This window comes from Giraffa tippelskirchi, chromosome 1 (assembly GCF_054371585.1).
Source record: "Giraffa tippelskirchi isolate mGirTip1 chromosome 1, T2T-mGirTip1v1.2.pri, whole genome shotgun sequence".
Taxonomy (NCBI): Eukaryota; Metazoa; Chordata; class Mammalia; order Artiodactyla; family Giraffidae; genus Giraffa; species Giraffa tippelskirchi.
This window is the reverse complement of record NC_137275.1, coordinates 127,752,079-127,777,643: the sequence shown is the minus strand read 5'-3', so window position 1 is coordinate 127,777,643 and position 25,565 is coordinate 127,752,079. Positions and strand designations below refer to the sequence as shown.

Here is a 25,565-nt window from a genome sequence, read left to right as displayed (position 1 = left end):
TTTCTAGTTATGAGGAAATATGAGAATTGGGCTCATAAAATCGGCTCCTGAAAATATCTATCCAAAGACCTGTTCTGCCAGTTTTTCCCTGAACACAGAATGCCTCATTCCTATTCTCCACCCTGAACTCCTTTCAATGGGTGTTGAAAATCAGCAGCTGCAGCAGCACATGATTTAATCTTTGTAGAGGACTTCCCAGGTCCCTCAGTGGTAAAGAATTCACCTGCCAATGCAGGAGGTGCAGGAGATATGGGTTTGATCCCTGACTTGGGAAGATCTGCGGGAGAAGAGAATGGCAACCCACTCCAGTATTCTTGCCTGGAGAATTCTGTGGACAGAAGAGCCTAGCAGGCTGCAGTCCATGGAGTCACAAAGAGTCAGACATGACTGAGTGACTACCACTTTCTTTCAGAGGTAAATATCAAGTGCCTATGGCAAGCGCCAATTTGTAGTTGGCAACAGTATGACATAGGATGCATAGTTCAGTTCAATTCAGTCGCTCAGTCGGGTCCAACTCTTTGCGACCCCATGAATTGCAGCACGCCAAGCCTTTCTGTCTATCACCAACTCCCGGAGTCTACCCAAACCCATGTCCATCGAGTCAGTGATGCCATCCAACCATCTCATCCTCTGTCGTCCCCTTCTCCTCCTGCCTCCAATCCCACCCAGCATTAGGGTCTTTTCCAATGAGTCAACTCTTCGCGTGAGGTGACCAAAGTATTGGTTTCAGCTTCAACATCAGACCTTCCAATGGACACCCAGGATTGATCTCCTCTAGGATGGATTGATCGGATCTCCTTGCAGTCCAAGGGACTCTCAAGAGTCTTCTCCAGCACCACAGTTCAAAAGCATCAATTCTGCGGTGCTCAGCTTTCTTCACCGTCCAACTCTCACATCCATACATGACCACTGGAAAAACCATAGTCTTGACTAGACGGACTTTTGTTGGCAAAGTAATGTCTCTGCTTTTAAATATGCTGTCTAGGTTGGCCATAACCTTCCTTCCAAGGAGTAAGAGTCTTTTAATTTCATGGCTGCAATCACTATCAGCAGTGATTTTGGAGCCTGAAAAAATAAAGTCTGACACTGTTTCCACTACTATATCCAAAAAACAGTATAATTCTGTGTTTCACATCTAAAGCGGAATGTAGGTAACAAAAGAGGAAAACATCATCAGAGAAAGTTAAAAAAAATTTAATTATTCAGCTTGGAAAAGAAAATATGAGGAAATAATTCATTGATGAAAGAATTCTTTCTGCAAAGAACAGTCTAAATCCCTAAAAATACAGTAAAAGTTACTTATAAGAGTTAAAATGAATAAAAATTACTGACTGAAATTTTAAGAAACTTTTGAAATATGCTTTGAGGTTTTCAAATAGATATATCTAAAATAGATGGGAGGTCTTTGCTATTTAATTTTTCGGATTCATTTCAAAACCATGTCTGATAAGATTCAGACCGGTTACTCCGGAATTTATGTTAAGACTAATTTTGAAAAAGGTTACATTTATTTCCTAATAATCTCCATTGTTATTCAAGCTCTTTCATAATTTAAAAAAGGTGTGAACATTATTCAAAATAATATTATGCTTTTTGCCTGGCTAGTTAGAGATACAAATTGTTCATATTTTCTGAATAGCTATTACTTAAGCCTTTGTAGTTACAATGGTGGTTAGAAAGCAAGTTTTCTCAAGACAAAAATATTCACTAATGAACTAACTAGCTACTTGGAAAATCAATTCCCACTTAAACATTAAATATTATATTCTATTTAACACATTTTAACATGTCCTATTTAACTCTCCTAATTTGTCCATATATTTGTAATTTGAATTTTTGCTAATTATCAGATATTCTGAGTGTTTGACAATATAATAAAAGACCATGTAGTTACAAATTTTTCAAAGAGATAATGTCACAATTGTTTTATATTCATTACTTATCTGATTTAGTCCTAACCACAATTTAATAAGATAGGTTTTATTTCCATTTAAATATCAGCAAGTTAAGGCTTACAAAGCTTAAGAGACTTTCCCAAAGTCACACAATTAAGAAGTAGACAAAGCAAATTCCTGTGAATTAATAGTCCACAAACTTATATCAAGCAGCATTCTTTCAGTCACTTTGAACTCTATCTGACAATTTCAAAATATTTATAATGTGTGACTATGGTATACATAATTTAGCTCTACAGTTAAATATACCCAGTAATTTTACTTGCTTTCTCAGATGAAAAGGCTTAGAGTTCCTTCCTCTGCCTATTTCTCCTCCCTTTAATGTCTTCTCTTGTATTACAACTGGCCTAAACCAAGTTGTGGGTTTCTCAGGTGGCTCTAGTGGTAAAGAACCTGCTTGCCAACGCAGAAGATGTAAGAGACGCTGGTTTGATCCTGTGGTCAGGAAGATGCCCCTGGAGGAAGACATGGCAACCCACTCCAGTATTCTTGCCTGGAGAATCCCATGGACAGAGGAGCCTGGAAGGCAACAGTCCACAGGGTTGTAAAGAGTTGGACACGACTGAAGCCTCTTAGCATGCACGCAAACCAAGATGTACTCCTCCCACCCACCAACGCACATCCTCCCACCCCCCTTCCACCTTGACTGACAATGCCAATCATTTTGTGACATGCAGTCTAAGATCTAAGATCACAGGGAGGTGCAAAACACTCTTGACCCAGACCACATCTACATCAGCTGCTGTAGATACCACAAGTAAGTTCTACGAATCTTGTTTCATGTCTATCCAGTTGAGTGACTTGACTAATTACAAGTTTGCCTTTGCCCCAGTTAAACATCATTATGTAGATTCAGCCCATAATCCTTACCTGATGATCTGTATCTTTTCTAGTTAATAGTCTAGAGAGTTGAGCAACATATCATTATACAATCTGAAAAGGGCCAGTCTGAGAAAATTCTTCAACAATGCACTAGAGGTATTCTTCTAGATAGAGTATTACTCAAAAGAAAAAAATTAACAATTGTTCTTTAAATCAGTTATAAATCACTTATGCATATTATCCTTAACAGTATTTTGAAATCCTTGTTCATAAAGATAACATATGAATTCATTCAATATCTACATTTACCTTAGAATTCCAGCACACTTGGACATAAGATCATGACACGATGTTAATAAGCATGGCTTTTCCTTTTAGACACTATTGGCATCTACTGACCATGGCTTCCTAACTTACCTGCTCACAGACTAAATTTTAACCTCTCCAGAATTTTGTGGTTTGGTGTTAAGCTCCTTTATCTTTAATGCGCAGTCTACCTGTTAATAAACTATTCTCAGCTTTAATCTCATGATAGCTTTGCAATTCTTCAGGCCACTTCTAGCCACCTTTTCTCACAAGTCACTCTCTATCCAATTATATTTTTATATTTTCTTAATAATAACTATCACTATATTTCCTTAATAATACCTATTATATTTCCTTAATAATACCATGAGTTCCACCCCTGCTACTACATCCAAGCTCCTTGAAATTGTCTCTTTTGTTTGTAATTTATTATTCCCAGAAATTGTGATGAAAATTAAGATAAAGTTCTCTTTCTTTCTCTTAACCACAGACGATCATGTGTGCATGTCTTACCTAGAGCAGTTAATATGGCTGACAGTGATTATATTTAAACCATGGATTCTTTATTTTATTGGAATATAATTGCTTTACAATACTGTGTTAGTTTCTGCTGTACAATGAAGTGAATCAACCATATGTGTACATATATGCCCTCCCTCTTGAACCTCTCCCCACCCATCCCTATCCCACCCATCTAGGTCATTACAGAGAATTGAGCTGAGCTCTCTCTGCTTTACAGCAGCTTCCCACCAGCAATCTATGTTACACATTGTTGTTGTTGTTCAGTCCTTCAGTCATGTCTGACTCTTTGTGACCCCATGGACTGTAGCACACCAGGCTTCCTTGTCCTTCACTGTCTCCCAGAGTTTGCTCAAACTCATGTCCATTGAGTCAGTGATGCCATCCAACCATCTCATCCTCTGTCATCCCCTTCTCCTCCTGCCTTCAATCTTTCCCAACATCAGGGTCTTTTCCAGTGAATCGGTTCTTTGCATCTGGTGGCCAAAGTATTGGAGCTTCAGCTTCAGCATCAGTTCTTCCAATGAGTATTCGGGACTGATTTCCTTTAGGATTGACTGGTTTGGTCTCCTTGCAGTGTAAGGGACTCTCCAGAGTCTTTTCCAACACCACAGTTCAAAAGCATCAAATCTTTCTTTATGGCCCAACTCTCACATCCATACATGACTACTGCAAAAACCATAGCTTTGACTAGATGGACTTTGTCGGCAAAGTAATGTCTCTGCTTTTCAATGTGCTGTCGAGGTTGGTCATAGCTTTTCTTCCAAAGACCAAGAATCTTTTAATTTCATGGCTGCAGTCACCATCTGCAGTGATTTTGCAGCCCAAGAAAATAAAGTCTGTCAGTGTTTCCATTGTTTCCCCATCTATTTGCCATAAAGTGATGGGACCATATGCCATGATCTTAGTTTTTTGAATTTGAATTTTAAGCCAGCTTCTTCCACTCTCTTCTTTCACTTTCATCAAGAGGCTTTTTAGTTCCTCTTCACTTTCTGCCATAAGGGGGTTGTCATCTGCGTATCTGAGGTTATTGATATTTCTCCCTGCAAACTTGATTCCAATTGTGCTTCATCCTGCCTGGCATTTCACATGATGTACTCCGCATATAAGTTAAATAAGCAGGGTGACAATATACAGCCTTAACGTACTTCTTTACCAATTTGGACTGAGTCCAAATTACGGACCCAGTCCGTAATTTCATCTCCAGTTCTAACTGTTGCTTCTTGACCTGCATACAGACTTCTCAGGAGGCAGGTCAGGTGGCCTGGTATTCCCATCTCTTGAAGAATTTTCCAGTTTATTGTGATCCACACAGTTAAAGGCTTTGGCATAGTCAATAAAGCAGGAGTAGATGATTTTCTGGAACTCTCTTGCTTTTTTGATGATTCAGCAGATGTTGGCCATTTGAGCTCTGATTCCTCTGCCTTTTCTAAATCCGGCTTGAACATCCGAAAGTTCTTGGTTAACATGTTCTTGAAGCTTGGCGTGGAGAATTTTGAGCATTACTTGGCTAGCATGTGAGATGAGTGCAATTATGCGGTAGTTTGAACATTATTTTGCATTGCCTTTCTTTGTGATTGGAATGAAAACTGACCTTTTCCAGTCCTGTAGCCACTGCAGAGTTTTCCAAATTTGCTGGCATAATGAGTGCAGCACTTTCACAGCATCATCTTTCAGGATTTGAAATAGCTCAACTGGAATTCCATCACCTCCACTAGCTTTGTTCATAGTGATGCTTCCTAAGGCCCACTGGACTTTGCATTCCAGGATGTCTGGCTCTAGGTGAGTGATCACATCATTGTGGTTATCTGGGTCATGAAGATCTTTTTTGTATAGTTCTTCTGTGTATTCTTACCACCTCTTCTTAAGCACCTCTGCTTCTATTAAGTCCATACCATTTCTGTCCTTTATTGTGCCCATATTTGCATGAAATATTCCCTTGTTATCTCCAATTTTCTTGAGGAGATCTCTGGTCTTTCTCATTCTATTGTTTTCCTCTATTTATTTGCACTGATTACTGAGGAAGGCTTTCTTATCTCTCTTTGCTATTCTTTGGAACTCTGCATTCAGATGGGTATACCTTTCCTTTTCTCCTTTGCCTTTAGCTTCTCTTCTTTTCTCAGCTATTTGTAAGGCATCCTCAGACAACCATTTTGCCTTTTTGCATTTCTTTTTCTTGGGGATGTTCTTGATCACTGCCTCCTGTACAATGTCACAAATCTCTGTCCATAGTTCTTCAGTCACTGTCTATCAGATCTAATCCCTTGAATCTATTTGTCACTTCCACTGTATAATCATAAGGGGTTTGATTTAGGTCATACCTGAATGGTCTAATGGTTTTGCCTACTTTCTTTAAGTCTGATTTTTGCAATAAGGAGTTCATGATCTGAGCCACAGTCAGCTCCCAGCCTTGTTTTTGCTGACTGTATAGAGCTTCTCCATCTTTGGCTGCAAAGAATATAATCAATCTGATTTCAACTTTGGCCATCTGGTGATGTCCATGTGTAGAGTCATCTCTTGTGTTGTTGGAAGAAGATGTTTGCTATGACCAGTGTGTTCTCTTGACAAAACTCTGTTTGCTTTTGTCCTGCTTCATTTTGTACTTCAAGCTCAAACTTGCCTGTTACTCCAGGTATCTCTTGACTTCCTACTTTTGCATTCCAGTCCCCTATGATGAAAAGGATATCTTTTTTTGATGTGAGTTCTGGAAGGTTTTGTAGGTCTTCATAGAACCGTTCAACTTCAGCTTCTTCGGCATTAGTGGTTGTGGCATAGACTTGGTTTACTGCAATATTGAATGGTTTGCCTTGGAAACGAACAGAGATTATTCTGTCATTTTTGAGGTTTCACCCAAGTACTGCATTTTGGACTCTTTTGTTGACAATGAGTATGACTCCATTTCTTCGAAAGGATTCTTGCTCACTGTAGTAGATACAATAGTCATATGAATTAAATTCGCCCATTCCAGTTCATTTTAGTTCAATGATTCCTAAAATGTCTATGTTCACTTTTGGCATCTCCTATTTGACCACATCCAGTTTTCCTTGATTCATGAACCTAACTTTCCAGGTTCTTGTGCAATATTTTTCTTTACAGCATCGGACTTTACTTCCCTTCCATCACCAGTCACTTCCACATTTGGGCACTGTTTTTGCTTTGGCTCAGCCTCTTCATTCTTTTTGGAGTTATTTCTCCACTGATCTCCAGTAGCATATTGGGCACTTACCGACTTTAGGGAGTTCATCTTTCAGTGTTATATCTTTTTGCCTTTTCATACTGTTCGTGGGGTTCTCAAGGTAAGCATACTGAAGTGGTTTGCCATTCCCTTCTCCAGTGGACCACATTTTGTCGGAACTCTCCACCATGACCCGTCTGTCTTGGGTGGCCCTACACAGCATGACTCATAGCTTCATTGAGTTAGACAATGCTGTATTCCATGTGATTAGTTTGATTAGTTTTCTGTGATTGTGGTTTTCATTCTGTCTGCCCTCTTATGGATAAGGATAAGAGGCTTATGGAAGCTTCTTAATGGGAGAGACTGACTGTGGGGGAAACTGGGTCTTGTCTTGATGGGCAGGGCCGTGCTCAGTAAAACTTTAATCCAATTTTCTGTTGATGAGCAGGACTGTGTTCCCTCCCTGTTGTTTGACCTGAGCCCAAACTGTGATAGGGGTAATAAAGATAATGGCAACTCATTCAAAAGGACTTGTGCATGCACTGTTGTATTGAGCGCTCCTGACCCTGCAGCAGTCCACTGTCGACCCACACCTCCACCAGAGACTTCTGGACACTCACAGGCTGAGTCAGTCTGCTAAAAATTGCTCTGGAATTAGTTGACATTCTCATTGGTGATTAAACCTTCCTTCTCAGCCTGTAATGATCACTGGATGCAAAAATCCTCAATTTTTAAAATTAGGTTTTCATGTTTACCAGAAATAATCAGCATTCAGTTAGCAACTGGTGACTTAGAGCACAAAAATACTCTGGTAGCATGGATTACAATAAAATGGAATAATTCAACAAAAAATTTTGTTAAATAACAGGTATTAATTATCTAAAATAATATAGAGATATTGCCAACTGAGTAAAGCTTTAAACTTCTGGTTCATTTGTGATGAGCAATTTAAGACACATGCAACTTTAAGTAGTAAAGACATCAACACCTCTTGGTATGATGAGTCCATCAAAAGGACATCCCATTTGTAAACATATTAATTTAGTTGAAATTTTATTATTTCAAGTTCTCACAACTGTATTTATGGTTCCTATAAATCTACCTTTTATGAGTCAGTGCTGATTTTGCTGCATAATTTATTTGAGGAGAAAAAGAATAGAGTCATTCACTTCCTGTTATTCAGATACTTTTCTGCACAAATGTCACTTTCATCTTAGGTATATTCGATGTTATAGATGTTGACCTAAGTAAAGAAGTAAACAAAAGCAAGCTCAAATGACCAGAAATTGAGCTTATTGGGAATAGCAGAGGAAATACAATTCAAGAAATCCATGTTGAAGCAAGTTCCAAGCACGTCCATAGAGGGTTCTGTTCTTGGAATTCTATTTATGGGCAAGGAGTGCAAAGAGGGACAAGTCCAGCCAGAGTCCAAGAAGGAAGTTCATTGTCTTGAGGATGGGGAGATATTCTTGGTGGATGTTTATTGGTCAGCAGGTAAGTCTCCATCTCTGTAAATCAGACTTTTGCAGAAAATCAGTCTCTCAGTTCTTAAGTTCCTTTCTGAGGGTACATGTCTAGATTCTCCATTTTATATCCTCCAGTTTCATTTCATTTTAGATAGAAAATTTTTTCACATATAGGCTTTTATTGCATATAAAACATCAGCTATCTTTTGCCTCATTAGGCAATGTTTAAAGTTGCAAAAATAAGTAAAAAGATTAAGAATAAAAATATATATATAAATTCCAAGAGACCTGAGAGGAAAAACGTAGTTTGTTTATATGGAAAATTATAAAATAATAATTCTATTATTTCATTTTTGTTGTTCTATGTATTAAATGTGAATTTCAACATCTGACATCCATTTATTGCCATAGTGCTAATTATATTGTCTTGTGTACTTCAATGAATGTATTGTAGAGAGAGACATTTTATAATATTTCACCTTGAAGAGAAGTTGAACTAAAATTTTTTAATTTTATTCTAGCCGTGTTAAAATTTCTGCTATTTTGTAATGATACTCTACAAATGCTTCTGGAACTAAGATTCTGAAATGGGTTCTCTTGCTAATATCATGTAAGACTTCCTTCTCCAAGGTTAACTTAGCTTTTGGTTCTTGTGAATGATTAGTCAATACTGACATATCAGGCATCAGGAAAACTTCGGTCCAATCAAAGGTTTATAGTGTCTTCCTGTTCTTTACTCAAACCTTACACAACCTTTTCTGCTGCTAAGTCGCTCAGTCGTGTCCGACTCTGTGTGACCCCATAGACGGCAGCCCACCAGGCTCCTCTGTCCCTGGGATTCTCCAGGCAAGAATGCTGAAGTGGGTTGCCATTTCCTTCTCCAATTACACAAACTTCAGGTGTTGCAAAACTGATGTTGGCTCAGAGTCTGTTTGAATTGTTTGGGTCTGTGAAATAAACTAATCAGTTCATAAATTTGAGCAGATTTGAATCTCCAACACTCTAATAGGCAGACACAGAGTGTTTTTCCAAAGAGGTAGACAGGCACAGCCCTACCATACCTCTCCCAGGGCAGAACCAATTATATACCTTTTCTTCATTAAAATGGGATCAAGATTAGGTCCTTTTCTGACTTCAGCTGAGATTTCTCATAAGAACTTTAAAACATGGTATATTCAATGTGTGATAATTTTGTGAAGTTTTGAAAAATGTGAACAAAGTTATCAGAGTGATTGTCATTTGAAAAGACCGATTAGGAGTCAGGAGTTTTATTTCCAACATTATCCTAAGAGAGAAAGGGAGAAAGCTTACACGGATGATCTATGATAAAGTGTTTTAGGTTTCAAAGACAAATATAATCAAAATACTAGTAGAACAATGGTTGTGCGTGCTAAGTTGCTTCAGTAGTGTCTGATTCTTTGTAACCTTATGGACTGTAGCCTGCCAGGCTCCTCTGTCCATGGGATTCTCCAGGCAAGAATAGCTGGAGTGGGTTGCCATGCCCTCCTCCAGGGGATCTTCCCAGCCCAGGGATCGAACATACATCTCTTAAGTCTCTTGCATTGGCAAGTGGATTCTATACCACTAGTGCCACCTGGGAAGCCCAGAATAATCATTATAGGTTATTTATACCAGGGAATTTTAGTGAAAATAATTTAACAAGTCTAAGAAGTTAAAACCACATGTAACAGTCTGGTTTAAGGTAAAATTATTCAAATGAAATGCACACATTATGAATTACAATGTTTTAGTTAAATACATTTTGACATGGCAGACAAATATATCAGGTCAATAAAATATACTAGAGTAGCATCTCTTCTGGCCAAAGACTGCCAGCACCTGCCAAATGTGAGCATTTTCTTCCTTTAGTTTTTAAAGTTCTGGCTGTTCGTTAAGAACAGGAGATTTCAACTGGATTAAATCCAGCTTGGTCTCTATCTTTCTCTTTATCATCAGGGTGACCCTATAATTTATCATCAAAATGGGGATGCTTATGAGGATAAATGAAGGGCACTATGAGTATTTGAATTACTGTATCTTTGTAATATCTATTAACTGATGTTTTTTGTATTAGTGAATGACTGTAGTTCTAATGTATAAAAAATAATCCTTCCTAAAGAAATATAACAAAGTATATAAAAGCAAATCAAAATAATTTGGAGCCATCTTTAAAGCTGCAATTTTTGTACTAAATTTGTAATTGTTGATGCCATTGGTGGACCCTACTGTATAGACTATAATGGTCTTATTGAGAAAATAATCTCTATACAGTTGAGATGGCTAAAGTATTTGATAATTTCAGAGCTTAATTTCTTTGTATTGAAATATTAATAGCTAACTAGTTCAACCCATATATTTTTACAGATATTGTCTTTCTCTTCAATGAGTAACCTTTATCAAAAAATTTTTTATAGGACAAAACTCAGTCAAATTAGTCGCTTTTGTTTAGGAATCTTTTCTAATTCTCCACCTAATTTACTTGCTGGAAAATATGCCTTCTGAATTCCACTGAATTTCAATATAAATTATCCAGTTAAAAACAAAGAGTCCATCAATATAATCTTCACATAAGATGTTCCAAAATAGATTTATTACATAAATAAAAAATAAATATTGTACAACATTTGAGACCTCAGTGTTTCTCTCTTTCTGTTGTAGGGATTAGTCTCAATGTGTTACTATTTATAAACATCATAATTATAACTCCCATTTGCTAAAAAGCTTCAAAATCTAAAATTTTAGTGCTGCATTTGTAAAATAATTTGACTACACATTTCTAACTGATTTTAAATAAATGCAACAAAAATTTGGAGAACCTGTTACTGAAAGTTTAATACCATTGCAGAATATATAAGCTGATTTATAAAGTAAGTCTTCAAATGTTCAAATTTTAAAAAAAAATTTAGCTGATGACAAACAGTAAATAGAACAACATGTTATGCCTTGATGAAATATAATTTTTGGTTCAACATCAGCTTTGTGACACACACAGAATTATAGTTCAGTCACTTGGTGTTCATATAAAAATGTACAATTTAACAACTACAACTTCTTTTAAAAACAGACTTTTTAAGAGCAGTTTTAGGCTCACGACAAAATTGAACAAAAATTAATTTCTTGTGTACGTCTCTGACCCCACACATAAGTACATCCTCTGCCAGTATCAACACCCCACACCAGAGAGACACACTTATTACAATCCATGGACCTACACTAGGGTTCACTCTTGATGGTGTGTATTCTCTGAGTTTTGACAAGTATATAATGACTTGTATTCTATTATAGTATTGTATAGAATAAGGAATGGCAACCCACTCCAATAGTCTTGCCTGGAAAATTCCAGGGACAGAGGAGCCTGGCACGTTATAGTCCTTGGGGTTGCAAAGAATCGGTCGTGACTGACTGAGCATGCACACACGCACACAGAATAGTTTCATTGTCCTAAATATCCTCTTTGTTGTGCCTATTCACTCCTTCCTTGCCCCAGGCCCCTGGTTACCATTGAGCTTTTCACTGCCTCCGTAGTTTTACCCTTTCTAGAATGTCATGGAGTTGAAATTATATAACATGTAGCCTTTTCAGATTGATTGACTTCCACTTAGTAACAAGCATTTAAGTTTTCTTCATATCTTTTCATGATTTGATAGCTTTCATAACTTGGGTCTATGGGAGTCTTGAGCCAAAATCTATCAGACTATTACCGCCATGCTGCTGCTTCTCCTTATGGGTATCAATGTCACCACCAAACGCTGAACGTTGGGCATTTTTCTGGCATTGCCCACTCTTGACTAGCCCCAGAGGTACCACTCCAGAAGTTCAGGCTCCAGAAGCTTTTTCTGAATCTCTCAAGATTACACCTGTATCTTACCCCAATCCACAGACATTCACATGGCTATGTTGCACTTGATGTTCTACACCCCCTACCTCTTACAGTGCTGCACGCAAATGGCAGAACTTTTCAGTGTTTATACATGCTTAGACATCTTTCTAAACTTTATCTTTGATTCCTTTGATCAGTATTTCTGTTTCTATAACAGTTGTTGCTTTTTAGTTGCCAAGTTGTATCTGACCCTTTGCTATCCTATGGACTGCAGCCCACCAGGCTCCTCTGTCTAGAGGATTTCCCAGGCAAGAACACTGGAGTGAATTGCCATTTCCTTCTCCAGGGGATCTTCCTGACCCAGGGATCAAACTGGCATCTCCTGCATTGGCAGACAGATTCTTTACCACTGAACTACCAGGGAAGCCCTTCTGTAACAGTAATTAACCCTTTTCTATTTTTTTTTACATTTTTAACTGGAGAATAATTGCTTTACAGTGTTGTGTTGATTTCTGCCTTACAACAGTGCTAGGAAGCTACAGGTGTACACACACATATATATAAGTATATGTATATACATATACTTATACATATATCCTCTCCCTGTTGAGCCTTACAACAGTGCTAGGAAGCTATAAGTGTACACATATATGTATAAGTATATGTATATACACATACTTATACATGTATCCCCTCCCTGTTGAGCCTTTCTCCTTGCCACCTCCCCATCCCACCCCAACTAGGTCACCACCAAGCACCTAGCTGAGCTCCTCTGCTTTTTACACATGGTAGTGTATATGTGTCAGTGCTATATTCAAGTTCCTGGTACATGCTATGTACTATTTTCAGTTCAGTTCAGTTGCTCAGTCGTGTCCGACTCTTTGCGACCCCATGAATTGCAGCACACCAGGCCTCTCTGTCCATCACCAACTCCCAGAGTCTACACAAACCCATGTCCATCGAGTCAGTGATGCCATCCAACCATCTCATCCTCTGTCGTCCCCTACTCCTCCTTCCCCCAATCCTACCCAGCATCAGGGTCCTTTCCAATGAGTCAACTCTTCGCATGAGGTGGCCAAAGTATTGGAGTTTCAGCTTCAACATCAGTCCTTCCAATGAACACCCAGGATTGATCTCCTTTAGGATGGATTGATTGGATCTCCTTGCAGTCCAAGGGACTCACAAGAGTCTTCTCCAACACCACAGTTCAAAAGCTTCAATTCTTTGGCGCTCAGCTTTCTTCACCGTCCAACTCTCACATCCATACATGACCTCTGGAAAAACCATAGCCTCAAGACTAGACGAACTTTTGTTGGCAAAGTAATGTCTCTGCTTTTAAATATGCTATCTAGGTTGGTCATAACCTTCCTTCCAGGGAGTAAGCGTCTTTTAATTTCATGGCTGCAATCACCATCTGCAGTGATTTTGGAGCCCCAAAAAATAAAGTCTGACACTGTTTCCACTGTTTCCCCATCTATTTCCCATGAAGTGATGGGACCAGATGACATGATCTTAGTTTTCTGAACGTTGAGCTTTAAGCCAACTTTTTCACTCTCCTCTTTCACTTTCATCAAGAGGCTCTTTAGTTCTTCTTCATTTTCTGCCATAAGGGTGGTGTCATGTGCATATCTGAGGTTATTGATATTTCTCCTGGCAATCTTGATTCCAGCTTGTGTTTCTTCCAGCCCAGCGTTTCTCATGATGTACTCTGCATAGAAGTTAAATAAGCAGGGTGACAATATACAGCCTTGATGTACTCCTTTTCCTATTTGAAACCAGTCTGTTGTTCCATGTCCAGTTCTAACTGTTGCTTCCTGACCTGCATACAGATTTCTCAAGAGACAGGTCAGATGATCTGGTATTCCCACCTCTTTCAGAATTTTCCACAGTTTATTGTGATCCACACAGTCAAAGGCTTTGGCATAGTCAATAAAGCAGAAATAGATGTTTTTCTGGAACTCTCTTGCTTTTTTAATGATCCAGCAGATGTTGGCAATTTGATCTCTGGTTCCTCTGCCTTTTCTAAAACCAGCTTGAACATCTGGAAGTTCATGGTTCACGTATTGCTGAAGCCTGGCTTGGAGTATTTTGAGCATGACTTTACTAGCATGTGAGATGAGTGCAATTGTGTGGTAGTTTGAGCATTCTTTGGCATTGCCTTTCTTTGGCATTGGAATGAAAACTGACCTTTTCCAGTCCTTTGGCCACTGCTGAGTTTTCTAAATTTGCTGGCATATTGAGTGCAGCACTTTCACAGCATCATCTTGTAGGATTTGAAATAGCTCAACTGGAATTCCATCACCTCCACTAGCTTTGTTCATACTGATGCTTTCTAAGGCCCACTTGACTTCACATTCCAGGATGTCTGGCTCTAGGTGCTGGAAAAGCATGCCAGTGATTAAAACAGAATAATCTTTGCTTCTATAAAGTTTAAATTCTAGGAAGTTAGATAGAAAACAAACAAAATTAAAAGTTGGTGACTATCTACCATGTCAGAGCTTCCCTGATAGCTCAGTTGTTAAAGAGTCTGCCTGCAATGCGGGAGACCTGGGTTCGATCCCAGGGTTGGGAAGATACCCTGGAGATGGGAAAGGCTACCCTCTCCAGTATTCTAGCCTGGAGAATTCCATGGAGTCCATGGGGTTGCAAAGAGTCAAACACGACGGTCAGGTAGAGAGAAGTTCAGTGGAAAAAATAAGCAGGAAAGACTTAGGGAAGACAAGTATTTTAAGAGATGGTCAGAGAAACCTACTCTACTCACATTCTGTGTCAGCAAAGAACTGAGGCATAGCTGTGTGTCAGTGACTTAGACTTGAAACTGTGAAAATTTCTGTAACTTCTTATTTTCCCTTATCTCTATTTTTCCCCCGTTGTGACGAAGTTGAAGTTCAAGTTCAATCGCTCAGTCGTGTCTGACTCTTTGCGACCCCATGAATTGCAGCATGCCAGGCCTCCCTGTGCATCACCAACTCCCAGAGTCTACCCAAACCCATGTCCATCGAGTTGGTGATGCCATCCAGCCATCTCATCCTCTGTCGTCCCCTTCTCCTTCTGCCCCCAATCCTTCCCAGCATTAGTGTCTTTTCCAATGAGTCAACTCTTCGCATGAGGTGGCCAAAGTATTGGAGTTTCAGCTTCAACATCAGTCCTTCCAATGAACACCCAGGACTGATCTCCTTTAGGATGGACTGGTTGGATCTCCTTGCAGTCCAAGGGACTCTCAAGAGTCTTCTCCAACACCACAGTTCAAAAGCATCAATTCTTCGGCGTTCAGCTTTCTTCACCGTCCAACTCTCACATCCGTACATGACTACTGGAAAAACAATAGCCTTGACTAGACTGACCTTTGTTGGCAAAGTAATGTCTCTGCTTTTAAATATGCTGTCTAGGTTGGTCGTAACTTTCCTTCCAAGGAGTAAGCATCTTTTAATTTCATGGTTGCAATCACCATCTGCAGTGATTTTGGAGCCCCAAAAAATAAAGTCTGACACTGTTTCCACTGTTTCCCCATCTATTTGCCATGAAGTGATGGGACCAGATGCCATGATCTTAGTTTTCTGAATGTTAAGCTTTAAGCCAACTTTTTCACTCTCCTCTTTCACTTTCATCAAGAGGCTCTTTAGTTCTTCTTCGCTTTCTGCCACAAGGGTGGTGTCATGTGCATATCTGAGGTTATTGATATTTCTCCCGGCAATCTTAATTCCAGCTTGTGTTTCTTCCAGCCCAGCGTTTCTCATGATGTACTCTGCATATAAGTTAAATAAGCAGGGTGACAATATACAGCCTTGACGTACTCCTTTTCCTATTTGGAACCAGTCTGTTGTTCCATGTCCAGTTCTAACTGTTGCTTCCTGACCTGCATACAGGTTTCTCAAGAGACAGGTCTGATGGTCTGGTATTCCCATCTCTTTCAGAATTTTCCACAGATTATTGTGATCCACACAGTCAAAGGCTTTGGCATAGTCAATAAAGCACAAATAGATGATTTTTTGGAACTCTCTTGCTTTTTCGATGATCTAGTGGATGTTAGCAATTTGATCTCTGGTTCCTCTGCCTTTTCTAAAACCAACTGGAACATCTGGAAGTTCACGGTTCACATATTGCTGAAGCCTGGCTTGGAGAATTTTGAGCATGAGTTTACTAGCTTGTGAGATGAGTGCAATTGTGCAGTAGTTTGAGCATTCTTTGGCATTGCCTTTCTTTGGCATTGGGATGAAAACCGACCTTTTCCAATCCTGTGGCCACTGCTGAGTTTTCCAAATTTGCTGGCATATTGAGTGCAGCACTTTCACAGCATCATCTTGTAGGATTTGAAATAGCTCAACTGGAATTCCATCACCTCCACTAGCTTTGTTTTTTAGTGATGCTTTCTAAGGCCCACTTGACTTCACATTCTAGGATGTCTGGCTCTAGGTAAGTGATCACACCATCGTGATTATCTGGGTCATGAAGATCTTTTTTGTACACTTCTTCTGTGTATTCTTGCCACCTCTTCTTAATATCTTCTGCTTCTGTTAGGTCCATACCATTTCTGTCCTTTATTGAGCCCATCTTTGCATGAAATGTTCCCTTGCTATCTCTAATTTTCTTGAAGAGATCTCTAGTCTTTCCCATTCTGTTGTTTTCCTCTATTTCTTTGCATTGATCATTGAGGAAGGCTTTCTTTTCTCTCCTTGCTATTCTTTGGAACTCTGCATTCAGATGGGAATATCTTTCCTTTTCACCTTTGCTTTTCGCTTCCCATCTTTTCACAGCTATTTTTAAGGCCTCCTCAGACAGCCATTTTGCTTTTTTGCATTTCTTTTCCATAGGGATGGTCTTCATCCCTGTCTTCTGTACAATATCACGAGCCTCTGTATCACCTCTGACTTCCTGAAGAAACACTGAGGAAGAATGAGAGGTTTTTCTTTACTTTCTCAAGAATGCAAATATATCTTTTAAAATGTATTATATTGTGTTTAGAACACTTTGCATGAGATGTCCCTTCTTAACAGATTTTTTAAATGTACAATACATTATTGTTGACTGTAAGTACAGTGCCATACAGCAGTTATCTAGAGCTTATTCATCTTGTTTGACTAAAACTTTATGCTTGTTGATTTTTCTCATTTTTCTGATCCTCAGACCCTGGCAATCACCATTCCTTTCTTTGATTCCATGAATATGATAATTTAAGATACTACATATATGTGAAATCATGCCCTATTTGCCTTTCTTTGACTGGCTTATTTCACTTGACACAATATCTTCAAGCTTCATCCATGGGTTGCAACAGTGAACAGTAAGACTATCATATGATCCAGTAATCTCGCTTCTGTACATTTATTGTAAAAGTTAAAATCAGGATCTTGAAAAAATACTGTTGTGTTCATTGCAGCACTGTTCACAGTAGCCAAGATGTGGAGACAACTTACATATCCATTGAAAGATGAGTGGATAAAGAAAATGTAGTATGTACATACAATGGGGTACTATTCAACCTCCAAAAAGAAGGAAATTCTGTAATATGGGGGCAAGTCTCTTAGTTTCTAGAGGTGGTAGTTTCTTAAAGGTTGGTTGCAATGTGAAACTGGAAACCATTGCAATGAATTCTTTTTTTGAAGTGTCGTTGATTTACAGCATTGTATTAGTTTCAAGTGTACAGTAAAATTCAGCAAAATAATCTGAAAAAATGCATATATATTTTTCAAAGTGGTATGAATCACTTTGCTATACGCTTGCAATGAACTCTTCAGACTCTTGTAAATTAAAATCTGTTTGCCCATCTTGAACATTAAATGGATCTCCTATCTATGCATGATTTTTTAAATTTGTTTATTTTTTATTGAAGGCTAATTGCTTTACAGAATTTTGTTGTTTTCTGTCAAACCTCAACATGAATCAGCCATAGGTATACATATGTCGCCTCCCTTTTTAACCTTCCTCCCATCTCCCTCCCCACCCCACCCCTTTAGGTTGATACAGAGCCCCTGTTTGAGTTTCCTGAGACATACAGCAAATTCCCATTGGCTATCTATTCACAGATGTATGGAAAGAGTAACATTACCATCTGCATGATTTTTAAAATTATGCCTTGATCATTTGGAAAACAGTGGCTTAATGAGTTATTCAGATATTACAAACATTGATACATGACATTATACAATGTTGAAAAGTCACATTTGTTAATATCACCATTGAGCTCATCAAAAAAAAAAAAAAATTAAGGGATGGAAAAACAATATTACCAAAAGTCTAATGTTGAATAAAAAGCTCAAAATCTACCATTGACAACAAATATTGTCTGTTTCCTTCAATATGAGAGGTTCACTCACTTCCTTTATTTTCAAGAAAATGTTTGGTCATATACCTAATTGTAATAACCACAGCTTTTAATAATTAAATTTATTTATTTTTACTTGAAAGATAATTGCTTTACAATATTGTGTTGGTTTCTGCCAAACATCAACATGAATCAGCCGCAGGTATACCTATGTCCCCTCCCTCTTGAGCCTCCTTCCAACCTCCCTCCCCATTCCACCCCTCTAGGTTAATAACCACAGTGTGCAAGTCATTTATTTTTTCAAGTAAACATAGGATTTTAAGCAAAGTCAGCCAGCTTACTTGCAAATCGGTCACACCAGTGCTTTTCCTTAAAACAACCATTGTGTTTACAGTGTGCAATTGAAGTGTTTTATCCACACTTTCCATTTTGATACACAGAATATTAAAAGGACATTGACATGGGGTCAAAATGTAATGAGATTGTGATTGTTACTGTTTTTATCTAGGATTTAGGGCATTCTTAAATAAAAGTGGTAACGTTTATACCACAAGATGTGGCCGTAAAGATACAATAACCACTAGCACAGTTTGGTGCCACTGTTTTTAACTATGCTAAACACTAGAAGTTTTGCTTATTGTTTTTTTTTTTTTAATCATCTGGGCAGATCAACACAATGAAAAAGGCAGATAATGTCTTATGAATATGAAAGCAGTTTGGATCTTGTACTTCCCATGAAATGATTCTACTAATGTTTCTAAAGCACAGTTTTTGTCACATCACTCCCCTGCTCAAAAGATTCCAATTGGTTACCATTACCCACAGGGAATTTTTTAAAAAATCAAACTTTTCAACCTTGAGATTAAATTTTATATGATCTTACATTAATTCATCTTTTCATTCCATATGCTTCTTCATGCAAACTGGCTCTATTGCTATTCCTATTATAAACCTTGGAAGTTTGTGGTTTCTTTCAACCAATCATACTATTTCCTTTGCATGATTGTCTCACTTTCTCTCATGTTCTTTATATACAGGTCTTGCCTTTCTTCAAGGTCCAACTCAAATGAGGTTTAAGTGGATATTATAGATCCCTCTTCTGAATGCACATAGCACATTGTACCTCACCCATGACACTTACTTTGTACCTGGTAATAGTGCTTGACATCCCCAGTAGGATGCTTTACATATTGTCAGTGTCCAATAAATACTTGTTGAAGAAACAAGTGTTTGGTTTCACTGAGTCATTTGTTTCCATGTTTCACTGCAAATCCCCTATGAGATTGTTGGCTGAATGTAGGGTTAATGTCTTTGTTCCCTTAATAAAGTATCCCTTCTTGTGAAACTCATTATGATACAAGGCAATTCAGCTCACAGCCTTGAACTCATTAGTCAGTCTGTTCACCTTAGCAATAACCAGAATTGTATAATGTTCTTTCAGCCAAAAACATAAGGATGCTAAAACACTGTGAACTGTGTGGAAAAGTATTGATCTTTTTAAAGTTAAGTTTGAAGGCTTACTGAGGCAAAATTACCATTCAGTTATTTTCCTTGAACACCCAGTAAATTATTCAGAATAAAAGTATTACCCCCCCAAACTTGCCACCTCACTATTTTTCTTCTGACTTCAAACTTAGATATTTTAAGGAAATAGCATATTCTGATTAGGATATGTGGAGAGTGTGTGTGTGCTCAGTCCTGTCTGACTCTGCAACTCCATGGACTATAGCCCATCAGGCTTCTCTGTCCATGGAATTTCCCAGGCAAGAATACCAGAGAAAGTTGCCATTTCTTTCTCCAGGGGATCTTCCCAACGCAAGCATTGAATCCTAGTCTCCTGCATCTCCTGCATTGACAGGTGGATTCTTTACTACTGTGCCACCTGGAAAGACCCATGGTTAGGATATACCCAAGCCTTAAGTTACCTAGTGTGGATGATTATTATAAGAGTAAGTTATGTATGCTGCCTATAAACTGCATCAGAGACTAACTAAAGCTTGTCTTTGAGGGAATTTCAGAGAGGTACGTTCTTTTGACAGAAGACTCTAAGAAAAATTTAGAATGTAAAAAACAAAACCAGGTTTCAGTTCATTTCTCCATTTATCTAAGTTGGGAAATGTCTCACATATTTTATCTTTAGGGATTGCATGTGTGAAATAATAAGGTACCGGTTTACCTAGAAATAGATAAAAATCAAGGCATATTTTGCTAACTCTTGATCCTTGAGAAATGTGCACCTATTTTCTCTCTAGGTGAAATGATATTTACAATGCCTATATCAAAAGACTTACAAATAAGTTGAAAGCCTTCTATTATTATCCACAAAGTCATTCATTGCAGGGTTCAATGAAATATATCCTAGTGTAAGCGAGTCTTTGTGTGCTAAGTCCAATCATCTGGAAGACAGTCCTGCAGGTTCTCATATGTGTTCGGGAACCAGAATTCATGCATGTCTCCTTCAATCTGGAGGACTTGACAACCTCTACCAAATCACGCTTGTTCCATACTAAGCTATCACATGGCAGCTGCTGCTGCTAAAACTTTGATAGTAGGATCCCAGACAGTCTACGCAGACTCTCTTATCACGGATGCCCTTGGTACCACCTTCCCCATGTCCAGTGGAGTGGATGCTGTGAGGTGTGCACACGGGTCAGGTGGGTGGGGTGGGTGTCAGGCTCCAGTTGCCACAACTGCAGCTGGATGCAATTCAGCTCTTTCAGGATCGTCCCATTCCAGGTATTGTAGGAGGAGGGAGGGTGGTCAGTTCCCTTCCAGACACATCGCTCTGTTCAGTCTAATCTGTGCATCACCCGCTATTTCTACTATTATCACACACACAGCCTTCTGTCTACAACATTAACTAGCAGAGAATTTGTTTGGGAGTTTCTCGTGTTTGCTGTTTTCATTCACCTAGAGATTTTGCTTCCTCTTTCTGACCCCTTGCCTTAGTTTGAGAAGGGAATGGCAAACCACTTCAGTATTCTTGCCTCGAAAACCCCATGAAGAGTATGAAAATGCAAAACGATATGACACTGAAAGATGAACTCCCAGGTCGGTAGGTGCCCAATATGCTACTGGAGAAGAGTGGAGAAATAACTCCAGAAAGAATGAAGAGACAGAGCCAAAGCAAAAACAACACTCAGTTGTTGATGTGACTGGTGATGGAAGGGAAGTCTGATGCTGTAAAGAACAATATTGCATAGGAACCTGGAATGTTAGGTCCATGAATCAAGGTAAATTGGAAGTGGTCAAACAGGAGATGGCAAGAATGAACATCAACATTTTAGGAATCAGTGAACTAAAATGGACTGGAATGGATGACTTTAACTCAGATGACCATAATATCTACTACTGCAGCAAGAATCCCTTAGAAGAAATGGAGTAGCCCTGATAGTCAAGTCAAGTCAAGTCAAGTCGTAGTTCCTCTGCTTTTTCTAAATCCAGTTTGAACATCTGGAAGTTCATGGTTCACATACTTTTGAAGCCTGGCTTGGAGAAATTTTGGGGGCTCCAAAATCACTGCAAATGGTGGCTGCAGCCATGAAATTAAAAGACACTTCCTCCTTGGAAGAAAATCTATGACCAACCTAGACAGCATATTAAAAAGCAGAGACATTATTTTGCCAGCAAAGGTCCACCTATGCAAAGCTGTGGTTTTTCCGGTAGTCATGTATGAATGTGAGAGTTGGACTATAAAGAAAGCTGAACATTGAAGAATTGATGCTTTTGAACTGTGGTGTTGGAGAAGACTCATGAGAGTCCCTTGCACTGCAAGGAGATCAAAGAAGTCAATCCTAAAGGAATTCAGTCATGAATATTCTTTGGAAGGACTGATGCTGAAGCTGAATCTGAAGCTCCAATACTTTGGCCAGATGACGGGAAGAACTTACTCATTGGAAAAGACCCTGATGCTGGGAAAGATTGAAGGCAGGAGGATAAGGAGATGACAGAGGATGAGGTGGTTGGATGGCATCACCGACCAATGGACATAAGTTTGAGCAAGCTCTGGGAGTTGGTGATGGACAGGGAAGTCTGGCGTGCTCCAGTTCATGGGGTTGAAAAGAGTCGGACACGATTGAACGACTGAACTGAACTGAATGACTTAGTTCAGAGGCCTACCTCCAGGGCGGTTGTGAATGCTGGCAATCGTCTTCCCCAACAGGTTACATTTCACACTGACTCCTTCTCGGCAACAGCCTTCACGTGTACATTTCAATAGCTTCTCACTCACAGGGAAGAAAAAGATAAAATTCTGCTTTATACCACTGCTATAGACGGAGGGCTTCCCTGGTGGCTCAGTTGCTAAAGAATCTGCCTGCACTGCGGGAGACCTGGGTTCGATCCCTTTGATTCCTGGGTTGGGAAGACCCCTTAGAGAAGGAAATGGCAACCCACTCCAGTACTCTTGCCTGGAAAATTCCATGGACGGAGGAGGCTGGTGGGCTACAGTCCATGGGATCACAAAGAGTTGGACACAACTGAGCGACTTCACTTTCATTTTCTTTTCTTTCTAGAAACAGAGGACATTTTAATTTACTAAAACATGCTGGCTTACTACAAAATACTTTATTTAATTCTGTTCATAATTGACTCATTGTATGTACAAGAGTTTAATCCCTCCACAAACTTGTGGATTTTTTTTGTACACTGGATAGCAAACATTTTTATCTAAAATGCCCTTTTGCCCACTTTGGGACTCAGGAGATAGAAGCAGATGCGATAAGTGAAAGCAGTTAATGATTAAACCAAGAAAGGGATCAGCACTGTACATTCCCTCCCAGGATGTTATAGTTCAGGTAATTTCCTAACCAGTGACAATTTCAGCTTTTGTTTGAAAGGGTCCTGAATACTTTGAGAAAAGGTGAGGGAGACCCAATGGATTGGAACCAAAATGAATCATTGAGTGAATGCAGTATCTGCCTATCCTAAGGAAAGGATGTATATGCTATACTTATTATTAGCCTACCACATTTTCTTATGTTATTTGATAAACATTCATATGAATAGACTTCAGTAGCCTGAAACTGTGCAATGCATAGCTCAATCAATAGAGTTCAGTTCAGTTCAGTTGCTCAGTTGTATCCTACTCTTTGCAACCCCATGAATCGCAGAGCGCCAGGCCTCCCTGTCCATCACCAATTCCCAGAGTTCACTCAAATAGAGTTAAGATGACACTATTTGGTCTTCTCATTCTATAGGAAATCTACAAGTGATTTGTTAAAATTTCTCATTTTTGAATGCCCTGTTGCTGATGCTGCTGTTAAGTCGCTTCAGTCATGTCCGACTCTGTGCGACCCCATAGACGGCAGCCCACCAGGCTCCCCCATCCTTGGGATTCTCCAGGCAAGAACACTGGAGTGGGTTGCCATTGCCTTCTCCGTAAATGCCCTGTTACATTCTAAATATTTTTATTATGTTTTGCCTAGTTGGGTACACAATGAATGATCTCATATTTGAATGGCAAGATGAGGCACCTGTACAAGTGGCAGAAGGACTCACTTTACCCCAGTTTCTGCTGAAAGAAGAGAAAGACTTAAGATACTGCACTAAACATTACAACACAGGTAGGGGTTGAATGTTCTTTATTACACTTATGACTTGTAGTTATATGCTATCCAGATGCTTCTTATAGTGCTAGGCTAATTATTTCAGCAATTTATAGCTGAATATTTTTTATAGTCATCGAGCAGAGAATGGACATCTTTGAAATTTGCAGAAGTTTTGACTCATTGCATGTTGCTAGACAATTGGTTTGTATGGAACAAAAGAAATGCTTGGAATTTAGTTATATTTAAATAATTTCTCTTTTTGAAACACCTATAGTTAAATAATAATGCTCTTTTCAAAAAAGTTCCTTTAATTTCTATTTGAGCAGTAAAATGTAGTTTTTAACTTTCCCTGGGCCATAAACATTGTGTTTGCTAACAAAATGAAAGATATATCTTCTTTTTTTAAGGCTTCTCTTGCCTAATTTTTTATTTTGGCCACAATGTCATCCATTTCAAGATACTTACTAGCACTTACCACTACTGATGCAGTAGCCTGTTACCTTTGAGGATAAATATCAGATGCAGTTATCAACATCAAGGACTGCAAAACTTGTACGTTCATGTTATCTGTTCACCTTTCTCAGTTGGCATGGGATATTCCTGTAATATCTATTCTAACGCCTGACCTACTCTTACAAATTCCCTTACACTGCCCACAGTTGAAATATTGCTCCCATGTGGTGAGTGAATGCCTTTCCACTAACGTCCTTAGAGTAACTATGATTCCTTTCGGGCTCAACACTTCCAGAAATGTGACCCGACTTTCATTGTACAGCCAGTCTTCCATATCCACAGGCTCATATCCAAAGATTCAACCAACCGGGGAATGAAAATATTTGGAAAAAAATTTCAGAAAGTTCCAAAAAGCAAAGTTCTCCCTGTACCATTTATTTTACTTTAGTTTCTTTTTTTTTTAAACATAATTTTACTTATTTATTTTTGGCTGTGCTGTGTGGGCTTAGTTGCTCCACAGCATGTGGGATCTTCCAGGATTGGGGATTGAACCCCTGTCTCCTTCATTGGCAGGTGGATTTTTATCCACTGAGCCACCAGTGAAGCCCTGTACCATTTATTAAAGAGATCATTCTTTCTCTATTGAATAGTCTTAATCCTTTTTTTTTTAAATCAATTGACCATAAGTGATCAGTTCTTGACTTTCAATTCTATTCCACTGATCTGTATATCTTTACTTATAACAGTACCACACTTTGTGATTATTGTAAATTTGCAGCATGTCTTGAAATTACAAAGTGTGAGTTCACCAAATTTGTTCTTTTTTCTGCTCAAGGCTATTTTGGCTATTGTAGGTCCTTTGTATTTTCATACTAATTTTAAGATCAGCCTGTCAATTTCTACATAAAAACCAGGTGGGATTTTGATAGAAATTGCAATAAATTTGTAAATCAAGATGGGAAGTATTGCAATTTTAACCATATAAGTCTTCTGATTAATGGCTACACAATGACCTTTTTTTATGATCTTCTTTAATTTTATTCAACTGTTTTGTTATTTTTTATTATATAAGTTTTGCACTTTTTGTTAACTTTATTCCAAAATATTTTATTTTATTTGGTTCTTATATAAATGCAATTGCTTTCTCAATTTAATTTTTGGATTATTCATTGCTAGTGTACAGAAACACGATTGCTTTTTCTATACTGGTAGTGTATTTTGTAACCCTGCTGAACTTT

General features: G+C 38.6%; 1 protein-coding gene across 2 annotated transcripts in view; it reads left to right on the top strand.

Annotated features, from left to right (window-relative positions):
* GLRA3 (glycine receptor alpha 3) overlaps window positions 1-25,565 on the top strand; it is a 172,491-nt gene that overhangs the window by 116,097 nt on the left and 30,829 nt on the right. For both annotated transcript variants that reach the window (XM_081495562.1, XM_081495561.1), the window contains exon 6: window positions 23,752-23,889. In XM_081495562.1, the coding sequence (XP_081351688.1) occupies window positions 23,752-23,889 (138 nt within the window). The remainder of the gene's footprint in view (window positions 1-23,751; window positions 23,890-25,565) is intronic.